The 14,047-nt window shown below is 41.6% G+C and overlaps 2 protein-coding genes across 2 annotated transcripts; one reads left to right on the top strand and one right to left on the bottom strand.

The window, feature by feature from the left end:
- Positions 1-3,561: 3,561 nt before the first annotated feature.
- LOC115678151 (G-type lectin S-receptor-like serine/threonine-protein kinase SD2-2) lies at positions 3,562-6,671 on the bottom strand. The gene has a single exon (XM_030601470.2). The coding sequence runs from the start codon at positions 6,489-6,491 to the stop codon at positions 3,747-3,749; it is 2,745 nt and encodes a 914-aa protein (XP_030457330.1). The 5' UTR covers positions 6,492-6,671; the 3' UTR covers positions 3,562-3,746.
- A 4,099-nt stretch (positions 6,672-10,770) lies between these two features.
- Positions 10,771-13,549, top strand: LOC115678221 (pentatricopeptide repeat-containing protein At2g46050, mitochondrial). Its single transcript, XM_030601565.2, has one exon. It carries the CDS (start codon positions 10,852-10,854, stop codon positions 12,826-12,828), a length of 1,977 nt encoding a protein of 658 aa, XP_030457425.1. The 5' UTR covers positions 10,771-10,851; the 3' UTR covers positions 12,829-13,549.
- Positions 13,550-14,047: the final 498 nt, after the last annotated feature.

Below are 14,047 nucleotides of genomic sequence, written 5' to 3'. Positions count from 1 at the left end.
TGTCTCCGTCCTTGGCTGGTGGGACCGGTTTCATGGACTTACCCGGGAATCAAACTGGACCACCGGTCCGATTCCCAGGTGAGTCCATGGAACCAACGGGCAGTTTCCAGTTTCAATTTTTCGGAATCGGTCCTTATTGGGCGGTTCCCGGTTCTAGGGTGAAAATCGCCCACCCGGACCATGCTCACCCCTAACGAATATGATACATGTCTCTGTGGATGTATAAATGCATATAATCACACGTGTCTAATTGGTGATTGTCATGCATCGTTATATGTTATGTCATATGCTTGCAAAAATAATCTTATAAAATATAGTTGGTAGTTTACATTGGCATGTCATGATTAGAAAAGATGGTGCTTTTACTTCTATATTGGTTATGCAAGATTCATTGTACTAGTCATGAACTCACGTTATTTGTTGGTACAAGATTAAGTGATAAGCTGATTTCCTACCTTAGATTTAGAGATTTCATTTACTGGGTTTCAGTTCACCCCTTATTTTTTTAATGTGTAGAATGGTTCCCTTGGACATAGCAATAGAAAGGATGAGATGATATCGGAGACCTTCAACCCCTGAGATGGATGGGATGGTAGTTTGGTTGATGTTTAGACTCGCTTTTGGTTTAATATGGGAGTAATGGTGCTAGTAGACCCTAACTTCTTCTTAGGATTCTTGTAATTTGTTTTGTTTGAACGTTGTATCAAGATGGTAACTAGTGGTACTTATATGTTTTAAACTCGTGTGATTTCTTTTTTGGGATGATGTGATTAACTTGTTGTGCTTTCGCATGCATATTTATAATTACAAAGTAAAATGGAAAGAACAAGTATCGCGCGTGACGTTCTGGGGAGTCACAAATAGAGCTTCTCTCCTTTTTAATGTGAACTTCCCTTTAATGTGTATCCTTTTTTTTGTATGCTAATTTCTTCAATTTTGAGAGAAAAGAGAGTTTATATAAACTTTAAGAATGGGGTAATTTTAAGATAACAATGAATTTTCACTTTCCTAATTTGGACCAAAGGGATATATTGACTCTCATATCTTAGGAAAATAAAATATTATCCCCTTGGTAGCCAAGATAAAAGTCAGCATAAGATAAAATTTATCTAGTCTTGTATTTGGTTCCTTTCCAAGATAGGATAAAGTCGGATATAAGATAATACAGCTTGGATAAAAATATCACATAGGGAAGGTGTAATAAAGATTAATAAGATTTTTTATATCCATGATATAGAGCTATTTTTCTTGAATAACAAACTTTTTTAATTAATAAATTAAAATAATAATTAAATATAAAAATGTTATTCTAATATAAATTCATTTATTCCTATTTTATCTATATATATGAATTTATTTCTACTCTATAATATATATTCTATGTGTGTGTGTGTGTGTGTATATATATATATATATATATTTAGTATCTATATATATAACATATTTTCAGTATATTAAAATATCTTATTATTTAATAAAAAATTTCTTAAGGAATGATGGAAAGGAATAAAAAGAAACTAAAAAAGAGATGGAAAAATAACAAAAAAATAAGTAGTATAAATGAAGTAGAAGAATTTATGTTTTAAGTGACCAAATTCAAACTTGAAGAGATGTTTCTAATTCTCGTAGAATGAGGGGCAATGAGATTTAACAAAAATGCCTGCCCCTTTGTCTCCTTCTCCTCCGCATCTCTAGTTCATGTTTAATTTTTATGATTCCTTCATTGTTCTTTAGTTCATGTCAAAGATCCATGAAAACAGCAAGAGAGTCTAAACTCATTCTCTTTCGTAGCTCTATGGTTCACGTCAATAGTCCACGAAAGCAAAAAGAGAGTCAAAACTCCTCCTCTTCTCTTCTCTTCTCTTATCTTCTCTAGCTATGTGGTTCATGTTAAAGTTTCATGAAAGTGGCGAGAGAATCAATGTACTATGCTTTTCAGAATTGTGAAACTGAATGATCATATTTTATCTTTCTTGTTAGATTTGGCATTCGTTGGCTGATCTATCTCGTTGATATTACTGTAACCCATTTATGTTTCTTGTCATAGTCGAACTTGTAGCTTTGAAATGCTTTAATGAGCTCATTTGTTGTGCGACGGTCGTTAGGATTTTTAGTCAGGATATATGAAATCCAAGGATTTTGCTAGATCTTATTTACTGTTTGGGGAATCGTTGTAATAAAATCATACATTTTTATATCCTATCTTGTTATTTGTTTGCTTTGAACGACATATCAGTGAAATTAACTTGAAAATATATAAGAATTTCCCACGATTCACTACTAAAGAAACTAAGTATTTTTGTTTAGGGAACGGGATCAACTCATAATTTTTATACAATAAATAGCTAAGTGGGATTACCAAAATTTATGTGTCAACGGTAGTAATTTCATAAATCATCATTAGGAAATTTCTAACTCAATTATCTCTCAAGTGATATATGCAAATCAGATCAAAACATTTGCTTGGAGACTCAAAGTTAGTTCAAATATAGTGCTTTGGTCCCAACAAGTTGTCTTGCAAACTCATTAACAAGCATAGTCAATCAAAACAGGTCCATTAAACTTATGATGATGTGCTCTCCCTTGCACTGTTCTAACTATGCATTATTTTATGATAAATGTGTTCCACAAGGCTCAGAATACCCTCAGCACGGTTCCGCGAAGACACCGTTCACGCCACAAGGGAAGTCCTTAGCCAGGAAAAGAGATTGCACGTGAGTAGAAAAAACAAACATGAGACTGACTTTTTTTCTAGCTCTTCCATAGCCGTAGCTCGGTTAAGGCTCGGGCCCACCCAGAACCCTGCCTAGTTTCACCCGAGCTTCATCCTGGTCATGGATAGATCACCCAGGTTCGGGTCCAAGGCATTCCACCGAGATCTCTTCGTTAGGTGGGTGAAGAATCTGTCTGAATCGGTTACCTTCGAGAACTATCGGACTGTGTCGAGTGGAACGAACGGGGCTCGAAAATAAGAGTACCGACTTTAGCCTTCCAGTCTCTCTGCGTTTGAGGTTTGAATAGGTTTTGGTTGGAAATACTAGCCGTCGCATTCATAGCCAATCTTTTTCAAGCGGGGAATGTATTTGGGCCCCTCAATGGAGCAGTAATTGACAGATCAGTACAAGAATCCGTGACCTTAAAGCTTTCTGAAAAAAGGCTGTGAAGAGTGGAAAGCCAATCCTATGAATGCTTCAAACTCATAGCCCGCCCAAACTGGCCAGCGAGGGGATGCTAATTACACTCCGTGAATGAGAATAATCAGAGAAGAAAACAAAACTTGAGCAGATGCACCCACCCTTCATTTCCATCTAGGTGAAATGATGAACCCAGCATATCCCTCTGTATCTATCTAACATCTTGCTGATTCTTTTGTCAAACTTGCGTCATAAAAACGTGATGCCAAACTATTTCGCAACCGTACAAGATGTTCGTTTTCGGACAATGATCCATGAGTGCCAGTGAGTAGTGAGTACCAGTTTGATACTATTCAGGAACTCGTTTCAGAGTTTAAGCCTTGTACTTGGAATTTAACCGTACAAGTGATTGACTGTAAGAGAAGGATTAAAACTTTAATTTCCTTGGGCTTGTTTATATTCTGAATCACTGATCAGTATCTAAGCAAAAAACTATATGCATTTTCCATTCTGAATCCTGAAATATGAATCAGGAGGACAACACCCGAACTGCTACAGCAACTATGGCACTAGAGCAGGAGGCACAAAAACCTTGAATTCTTGACACTAATTTCAAACTTGCTCGTTAATTTTGTTAGTAGAAGATTCAGGTAAATCTACATTTGCTGGGGAAGAGACAATACCAAGCAAAGATTCAGAAGTGGCGCTGGCTGCTTCCACGTTGCCACCGGAACAGCTACCAATCATAGACATCCTGATACCGGAATGTTCCCTGATCCCTTGGAAAGATTCACCGGAAACGAGGGCTTGTATCAACTTGGGCGGGGGCGGGATGGGTATTTCCACCACGCCTTCCAACATCTTTACCACAGTCCCCATAGTCGGCCGTGCATCCTCCTCGTCCTGTATGCACCACACGGCCACCATTGCCACCCGCTCTGCCTCTTCCATGTTGTACACCCCGCAAAGCTGCTCATCCATCACTCCCGCCACATTCCCCTCCACGATTTGGCGTCCTGCCCACGGCGGGAAAAACCATTTCTCACCGGCCCCGCCCTCTCCACCTGCAGACGGCGGCGCCTCCACATTGCGGCGGCCACCAATCAATTCCAACAACGTCATTCCGTAGCTGTAAACATCAGCCTTGGTCGTGATTCCTACACCAGAGATCCACTCTGGTGCGACATAGCCCCACGTGCCTCTCATAGTGGCTAGGACTCGGCTAAAGTCCCGGCCAACCAGCTTAGCCAATCCAAAATCTGACACCTTGGCTGAAAAATCGCCATCCAGCAGTATATTTTCTGGCTTGATATCACAATGGAGGATACAGTCCCTACATTCTTCATGTAAATAAGCAATGCCTCTTGCAGTACCAATTGCCACTCTATACCTAACCTCCCAGCTCAAATTCGGACCATCTCTGCGTAAATACGCGCTCAAAGGACCATTTGGCATGTAATCATAGACCAGAAGCCTGTGAGAGTTTTCTGAACAGAAACCTCTAAGCCTTACCAGATTGACATGCTGAATGTTCCCTATGGTGCGCACCTCGGCACGGAATTCTTTCTCCCCACCACCTTGCCTTTCGAGGCGTTTGACTGCAACGGGAGTGGAATCAGGTAAAATTCCTTTAAAAACTCCACCAAAGCCACCATGTCCCAGTTTTTCGGAAAACCCTCTTGTGGCCATGTGAAGCTCTTTGTACGCAAAGACCCTCAAGTTCAATACCTGAAATTCTTCGTCTCCTTCTTTCCCTTTTCCCTTCTCCCTCCTATTCCAAGCAATGGACAATATCAACGCTGAGAACCCCAAAATCGCAATCGACCCAACAATGCTGGCCACCAAGACCATACTCTTTGATATGTTCTTCTTGACAATCCCTCCTTTCTGCACCCTCACGTACAACACATCCTCGAAAGTGGCATCCGCACTCAAGTTTTTGAGATTCAACAGAGACCCATAAATGTTCTTGCACAAATTGCTCTTCTCATTGTGACACAAGCCAATGCAAGAGCAATTGCCCAAACAAGACTTCTCACAGTCACTCCTACTCCCAGAAAATGAAACCACATCGCCTCCTTCAAACCCCATCACACCCACCTCTTCAAAAACGTCATCTTTCTCACATTCATGCTCGCTCATTAAGCGACAACCCGCAGAGTAATCCCCGGAGTCCCAACCCTCACCATCCACAGGCCTAAACCCAGAGAGACACTCACAGGGCCTCAATGTCCTGCTACTGCAGAACCCCAAATTGCCACACAGATCATAGACCCTGCACTGGCTCTCAGGCGCCGACCAGAATGTGTTCCAGCTCTCCGTCTGCGTCGTCCACGTGTACTGCCAGAGCTGGCCGTAGATGTTCACCTGGAACCGGGTCAGTGGCGGATCAAGGGCGCTGTCCAGCGACCTCTCAGAGAACCCGAAAGAAGCTGTCGGCCTAAATGGGTCGGCGAAGTGGAACTGGTAAATGTACGGTATGGTCATCTCCGGCACGCCGGAGAATGCCTTGCCGGTCCAGTTCCCAGTGGACCAGTACACCTTGCCGGAGTCGTAGATCAGCTGGAACGCACCGTACTGATATGGGTCGAGCCTCAGAGAGTACTGACCCGGTGACGGATCCGACAAGCTCCTCCAAGAAACCAATACTCGGTCCTTGGTGAGGTTCATGCCCGGCAACCACGTGTCCGTCGGGTAATCGAAGCTCTGCCATGTGATCTTCCCTTCGCTAGACCACAAAATCAAGTTCCCACTGTCCGAAAACGTGACGTTCGACGACATTTCCGTGTTCTCGCTTTGCCATAAGACGGAATCGGGCGATTCCCTCACCGCCAATTGACCCGTGTCGGTGAACTCCAGCGTCGACGACGTTAAATCCTTGGCGGGTTTGTCGCGATTCGCGACCCAAACGTAGGTCGGAGTTGGGATTGAGGCGTACCAGATTCCCAAGTACGAAGCCGAATCCCCGTTCGCGCTGAAAAACCCGAGCGTGAACGTGCCCTTCTCGCTCTGCAGCGTCGAATTCCTTGCCAAAACGACTCGGGTCGTCTCTAGTTTCTTGCTTCTGGGCAATGCGGTTCGGTTCCCTCCCGGTTGTCCAACGGCGACGATCTTCTTCAGCTGATGACGGGTCTTCGCAGCCTGCTCCGCCGCAGCTGAGTGGACTTCGAGAGGCCTCTGGAGAGTCGGTCCAGCTCTGAGCTCGGTTTCCCAATTCACGCCGAGAGCTGAGGTGGTGATGTTACTGATGTGATTTCCTTCAGAGCTCGACGGCGGCGGGCCATTTCTGGTCAGTGTCGGGAGCATCAGGAGGAGAGAAGCAAGAATGGCGACTGAAGCGATGGCGGGCGGTGACATTTCGTGCTCACTTGATTGCGCACATGCTTCGGTCGAGCAAAGGAGGTGCTCCTTTCGGCTGGCGAAACGACGCGAGCGTTTCGATGGAGCCCTCGAGCGGAAGCGCTGAAGAAGCTCGGGAGGCGAAGAGGAAGACAAGAGAGGAGGAGCTATCGCTGTGAAAGCTCCCACTCCCACCACTGACGCTCACGGACAGCTTGAGCAAGTTCTGCGAATTTTTCTTGTCGTTTTCTGTGAAAAGACACGAATGACCCTGCACATTGTCCTAACTATCAGACAATTCAAATTTTCAGTGAAAAAACCAAAAATGTTTAGGTCCTTTGTTTGGCCGAAAACTCACTATTTGAAAGATATTTTTATTAAATATGATCGCTTAAAAAAATATATTAACAAAAAAATATTTTTATTATCCTCAAAAAAGTTAGGTTTATGTTTTGTTAGCTAATTATTCGAAATAATATATCCAATTATTTTTAGAAAAATATTCTTTAAAATGATTTATTTTCCGTAAAATAAATGGACCCTTATATCAACAAACTAGCTCACATACACACGTATAAAGACCATGTACCAAGATTACCTAAGACTTGCTCCGAAAAAAAAAACACACGAAGCTAAAAATGATTCGCCAACCCGATTCCTAACATCTCCAAGGCCCGACGACCGGCTGAGGAAGAAGAAAACAAAAAAAATTTATAAAAATTTCAGAAAATTACAAAAAAATGTAAAAAATTATTCACGTCAACGTCGGTTATGCCACATATGACAACCGACATTTATGTCAACGATTTTCCAGCCAAAAATTGGCAAATCGTCAAAAAATTTAAGACTGAATTAACATCCGTACAATAAATTTAAGACTTTTTTGGTAATTTTCCCAATGTGTACTTGCATGGCAATCCGCATTGTTTTTATTGTATATTATGGGTTCACCAAATAATTCTTCGTACATAGCATAGGCCAATTTTTGCCAATCCTATGGGATATACCCATATAACTATAGGTTATAAACTAATGGGAATGAATGGAAATGGTCTAAGGTAAGACCGTTTAAGTACAGAAAATTTCTCCACTCAAAATTTTTAAAAATATAAACGATGGTAAGGGTGCTGTTCATGATCGTTATACTTTACTCTCGTGGGACACGTGAAGCATCTCGTTTGATGTTATCTTACTCAATGTCATTGTCATCCCATCGATTTTTATCCTAGTCAATCAAGTGGCTCATGTACTAATCAATCCAACAACACATCGTGATCCATTAGTCAAATTGATAGAAAAATGGCTATCTTATGATGGGGGATGGTGGTGATTATTAAGCAAAGCATACCTAACCCTTGTTTTCTCTTTTTTTTTTCCTTCCTTTGGTGGGCGTTCGTCAATGGTATTAGGCAACCCAACACATAATTGGGAAATATCTGTCACTTCAAAGCAAAGATTAAGAAAATGGATTGAGGATAACATCATCATAAATTAAATATTTAATGGGGTTAACTTCATGTTAGCAAATTCCGTTACCAAATTGATCGGGGGATGACCAGTGACACTTTTTAGAGAGTCAAGGGATGATTTTTGACAAAGAAGAAGTAGAGAGACGGTTTTGAATTCCGAGCAAAAGTAGAAGGGTGTTATTATCGCAGATGAATAGACACTTATGACCTAGATAAATAGCTATTATTGAGACACGCTGCTTGCCAAATGTCAGTCATCAGATCATTCGAGAGTTTCGCGAAAGTCGCGCTTTTTCGATTGAGATGCATCTAAACAGTGTGATCATTTTTTCTGCTTAATTGAGACAAAACGAAGGAAAGGGAAATTCTGAATTTTTGTACACTTTTTTCCACCCCACAATTTCTTTCACTCCACACCCCCCGTAGCCTTTGAAAGCTATGGTTACCTGTTATGGAGATGACCTTTAAAGCTAAGTTGATGATGATGACTTAAGAGATGGCGAGGGGCATTTTCGTAAATGGCCAAGGGGAGGGAGGGAGGGAGATTGAAACGGTGGCGGTGGCGGTGGCGGACAACCGTGGTGGAGTCCGACGTTGGCCACGAGGGGCCATTTAACTTTTTTGGGGAAGATCACAATAAAAAAATAATATATTTTCAACCGAATTAAAAAAAACAAAGAAACTAGATTTTCTCACCTCGAAAGTCCAATTAACAAATTAGAATATCTCCCCACCAAGAATTAAAATAATTCCAAATTAGACATTCGAGACAAATTTACCTATACAAAATTTCAAACCGGTACAATTATAACAAATTTACCTTCCGTTATCGTCAAATTGCTGAGTTGGATAACACATGATAGTTGATCAGTTTGTGATTTTTCTTGTACGAATCAAATTTAACGGAAAATAACACAGGGTAAATTTGTAATAAATGGACCAGTTTGGAGTTTTTGGTGATTTCGCCAATTCGCGGTATTAATTCTTAAAATTATTCTCCCTCACTTATCCTTTTCTTTTTGGTTTCAAAAAGTTAAAATGGGGCCCACGGCGGACGATCGATGGGCATCGAATTTCAAAGACCGCCATCGCAGTCAAACCGCGGTCGGGACAGAGACATCGGACGAGCCCCTTGACCTTTGCTCTCCTCTTGCTGTCGGATAAATAACCATAATTAATTAAAATAAATAAAAAAATAAAAAAAAATGGAATGGAAATATTCTTTAATGAAAAATTGGAATATTCCATTCTATTTTTTACGAGTTTGAAGGTTCTTTGTACTGGTCCCGCGTGCGAGGGTCGATGTATCTTGTAATAATAATTTCCACTGATTTTTTTTTATATGTCGAGCTTCTAGAAATTGAAGCGCACCTAACAAACGGAAAACGACATTTATTTATTGGATTAATACTACCAAAAATCCAAAGGTAATAAATTTACTCTACGCTAATTTTTGAGTCACTAAAAAATCCAAATTGGTACATTTATAACAAATTTTATAAAAAAAAATAATTTTTGTATCACAAAAATCCTCAAACTGTGACAATTTACCCCAAACTGATTTGGGTTTCCACGTGGATTTGCCATGTCGAATGAGTTATTGCCAGGCGTTATCCGTGAAAAATTTTACCGAAGTTAACAGAGGATAAATATGTCACGAATGTACCAATTTGAGATTTTTTGTGATTCAAAAATTAATTTAAAGTTAAATTTATCACAAATATATTAATTTGGGGTATTTCGTGGTATTAATTCTTATTTATTTACGTTACATGTCACGCGAATAAAAGACAAAAAAAAAAAAAAAGATCGGACGTTGACCCAATCATTGCAGCCATGGACTTTTTTGCACGATCTCTTTCTTTAAATCACCTCCATCAAATTTAAATTAGTTGTTTTGCATGCCAAGGAAGCCAAAAATAGTACTATACCTGGATCCCGTTTGCCACACTATCGTTCGCCAAGTCCGCCATTTAAACCGACACGATGATTGGGACAATTTAACGACTGCTTTGAAATCACGCTCTATGCCTTTAATTATCGACCCATAATTGCAAAGAGCCTACTTAGCAAGAGATTATTTCATATTGGTAAAACGAGCGTTTGTGATGTGGCGGAAATTCGCGAAGTGAAATCTAGGCCGTTGGATTTGATAAGCCGGACGCGTCGAGCTCGATAAAGTTGCAGTGAAACTCAGGTTACGGAATATATATGTAGAGTTCGAGTTTGATGGACCTTTGTGTTAAAGGGTTGAAGTTACTAGGAGTAAGTAAAAGGAATCGCTCGGACTAGCAACTGCTTAGATTGGGGAACTGCCCAACCGATTCTAGGCGGTTCTCGAGGGCACTGGTCTGGTTCCCAATTCCATAAAATTGTAACTAAAGAGTTTCAGTCAGATTCCTAGTTTCAAGTATGGAACCACCCACTCTGATCGCACCAAATATTCTTTTAATTCTTAAAACTCTGTAAAGTTTACTCTCCCATTTTACAAAGGAAGGTGCTTCAAGGTTTTTTTTTTTTGGCCAGAAGGTCATTCAGGGTTGGAGCCATCACATTTACTTATTCTTGTGAGTAAGATGACAAAAACAAATCAAAACACAACGGTAGTTGCTCATTACAACCAAATTTTATCACAAATTGAAAAAATTTGCGTGAGAGGAACATCCATTAGTTTCATTGATTTACTGAGCAAACCCAGTCCGATTCTAGAGGACACCGAAATGGTTCCCAGTTCCAGAAATAGGGAACCGGCTCCTTTGATTTGATTCCCGATTCCTAGACAGGAACCGTATCGTCCGGAAACCGATCACCCCTAGTATTATCAGGTATAAAAAGGGCCGGGTCCAAATGCCTCCTCCAAAAGAAAACTGGAACTCTTTCACCAGTGCCTATTCAACAACAGCCATCGGATGCTTGCCAAATGCCGCAGCCGCTCGATCTGCACCGTCCATTTCGAACGGCCGTTAGCCTTCGCGCCAACTAATTCCGCAGCCCCCTGTAAGCCTCGGACCGACCACGATGCCCCCCGAAACGGCGGCGCCAAGGCGGTCTCATCTCCGGACTCCGAGTCGACTCGCTCCGGCGATTCTCGCTTCGACTCGATGCGCGCCTTTTGCTCCGACGCCCTCAAGGGGTCGGCGAAGTTCCGGCTCCTTCGCGAGGGAAAACAAGTGCACGCACTCGTGGTGAAGTCCGGGCTGTGTAGCTTTCTGTCCTTGCAGAATCAGGTCTTGGATGTTTACCTCAAATGTGGGCAGTGCTGCGATGCCCGGACATTGTTCGACGAAATCCCCAGGAAGAATGTGGTCACGTGGAACACATTGATCTGCGATGCCGCAGCTCGTGGCGCTGATACTGAGTTGTTCTCTGACTTGATTTGTTATTTCAGGAGGATGTTGACGGAGTCGGTGAATCCGGACTTCTTGACGTTCAATGGTCTCCTCCGAGCTTGCGTAGAGTCTGATGATATTCGGCTTGGTAGGCAGTTGCATTGTTTTGTAGCGAAATACGGGCTCGGTGTAAATTGTTTTGTCAGCAATGGTCTTATTAGTTTATACGGGAAATGTGGTCGAGTTGAAGAGGCGAGGCAGGTTTTTGATGATGTAGCTTATAGGGATTTGGCCGTTTGGAACACGATGTCGTCTTGCTATGCTTGGACATTCTCAGCTGCAGAGGCTTTTGGGTTCTTCAATTTAATGCGGTTGGCTGGAGTGAAAGGCGACGAGTTTACGTTTTCTAGTTTGCTTAGCTGCTGTGCCACTTCAGGCCAATGGCGATTGGTTGAGCAAATTCATGGTCTCGTGATTAGACTTTCTTTTGACGCCGATAATATAGTGGCGAGTGCGCTGGTTGATGCATGTGGGAAGAACGGGCTGATAGACGATGCTCAGAAGGCTTTTGACATGATGCCCTCTAAGAATGTTGTTTCTTGGACCACAATCATTGTAGGATATGGAAGGGTTGCAGATGGAACGATGGCCATGAAGCTTCTTCGAGCAATGCTCCAGAAAGACTTCCACCCTGATGAATTGACTTTGGCTAGTGTTCTTAGCTCCTGCAGTAATACAACATCCTCATCTGAAATAATTCAAGTCCATGCTCATACAATTAAAAGTGGGTTTGAATCTTTCTTGTCAGTTTTAAATTCTCTGATAAACGCATATTCGGGATGTGGGCACATGGACGGTGCATCTAAATGTTTCAGCTCAGTAGATGAACCTGATCTTGTAACATGGAGCACAATCATCCGTGGATATGGATTTAATGGTCTAGCTAAAGAAGCAACAGAAAATTTTGAGAAGATGTTATCTTGTGGCATACAGCCAGATAAAATTGCTTTTCTTGGGGTTATCTCTGCCTGTGCTCACGCTGGAATGGTAAGCAAGGGCCTTCATTACTTTGATTTGATGATCAATACATATTGGCTTGTGCCTGATGTTGAGCAATATGCGTCTCTAATCGATCTTGCTGCACGCGCTGGTCTTCTGGATGAGGCTTATGATTTGTTGACCAAACTGCCTGAATTACATGCAGAGATGCTAGGAGCATATATAGGGGCATGTAAAGTCTATGGCAACGAGAAGTTAGCACATGAAGCTGCTGAAATGCTACTTTCCATAGAGCCGAACCAGACTGTTAATTACAGTCTTACATCAAATATCTATGCTTCTGAAGGAAAGTGGACAGAAGTAGCAAGAGTAAGGAAAAAGATGAGGGACGGGTGTGACGACAAAGTTGCTGGTTGTAGCTGGATTCATATGTCGGATCACATTCAGGCATTTGTTTCGAGTGACAAGTCCCACCCACAAGCCTTTGAAATATATGCTTTGCTCGGAATGTTGCTCAGGCAACTCAAGGAGGACAGTGACTCCCAATTCTGCTGTTAATTTGGATCGAAAAATGCGTGCTTGAAACATTGGATTGACCCATACTTCAATACCTAGTCGAGAATGAACTTGCAATCAGAGGTATCACCAGAGCTTTTGTAGAACTTCACTAAACTACTGCTCATAAACTTTTAACGTCCAGAGAAATATACCATCAAGTAAAGGTTCTCCGAGGAATCTCTCAATATGATTTCTTGGTGTGACTGGGAAGATGTTAGTCAGAGATGGGAAATCAAATGATGTACACTTAGGTGGCCAATGATGGAGCTTTCCTACTGGAGTGGACCATTGCCACGACACTGGAAAAGCCGAGCAGTTGCTTCTCCAGAGAAAGATGGGATGGTTATGCAAACCATTATGGACAGTAGCAAGGGCCTAAAGTTTCGTCTCTCAAAAAGAAGTCGAGGTTATCCTTCAAAAAGGAGGGTAAATGAAAAGAGTTCGTTTCTTCCTCAATTGGATTTAATGCATCGTCCGTCCAATTGGAAATGATGACAGAAAGCATATGTCATTAAAGGAACTCCAATAGGAAGTGATTTAAAGCAAGCAATGTTTTCTCTTTCCCGAGAAGATAGGTTACCTCATATAATACTAAACCAGAATGAGCCCGGGATTGGAGGTTAGATGGAGAAGAGAAGCGAGTGGAAGAGGAGTGCAGAATGCCTACTGTGGATATCTTGATTAAGAGAAGCATTTTGTTCTCTTTGAGAACATTTTTCCCCGTAGCCTCGAGCAAAGTTGAGGGCTTTTCTCATTTATTCTTGTAATGCGGTCTCATTGACCATGATTGTGCAGTACAAAGTGAAAACCACGATAACAGTGTCAAAGTGGCAAACGAAAAGAATTTCATCGACACAGATAAAGTTCCAGGCTAAGTAGTCACTATTGCTTGTGTGGAGAATCTTGTAGGGAAGTAATATGTAGAATTTCAAATCAGAAAAATTGGTTAAGTTACTAGATAACGTAGATAAGTAGAAGAATGATCTATACTATATTTGCACGAGCACAACTCCCGAGGCATGCTCATAATACTATTTTTCTCCCTTTGTCATATAATTTGTCTTCAGGAGATCTTATGCGGCTCACCTAAATGCGTAGCGAACCTTCGATTCATATGATCACTTGTGGGTAAAGAAGGTATCATGTAGACTTAAAAGATCAAGATGGACCATACTATATGATTAGGGTGGCGGATACACATGAAATCTCATTGACGGTA

This window comes from Syzygium oleosum, unplaced genomic scaffold (genome assembly GCF_021117445.2).
Source record: "Syzygium oleosum isolate NSW1041296 unplaced genomic scaffold, Sole_v2.1 Sole_v2.15, whole genome shotgun sequence".
Lineage (NCBI taxonomy): Eukaryota > Viridiplantae > Streptophyta > Magnoliopsida > Myrtales > Myrtaceae > Syzygium > Syzygium oleosum.
The sequence above is the reverse complement of the archived record's forward strand: the minus strand, read 5'-3'. Positions and strand labels throughout refer to the sequence as shown.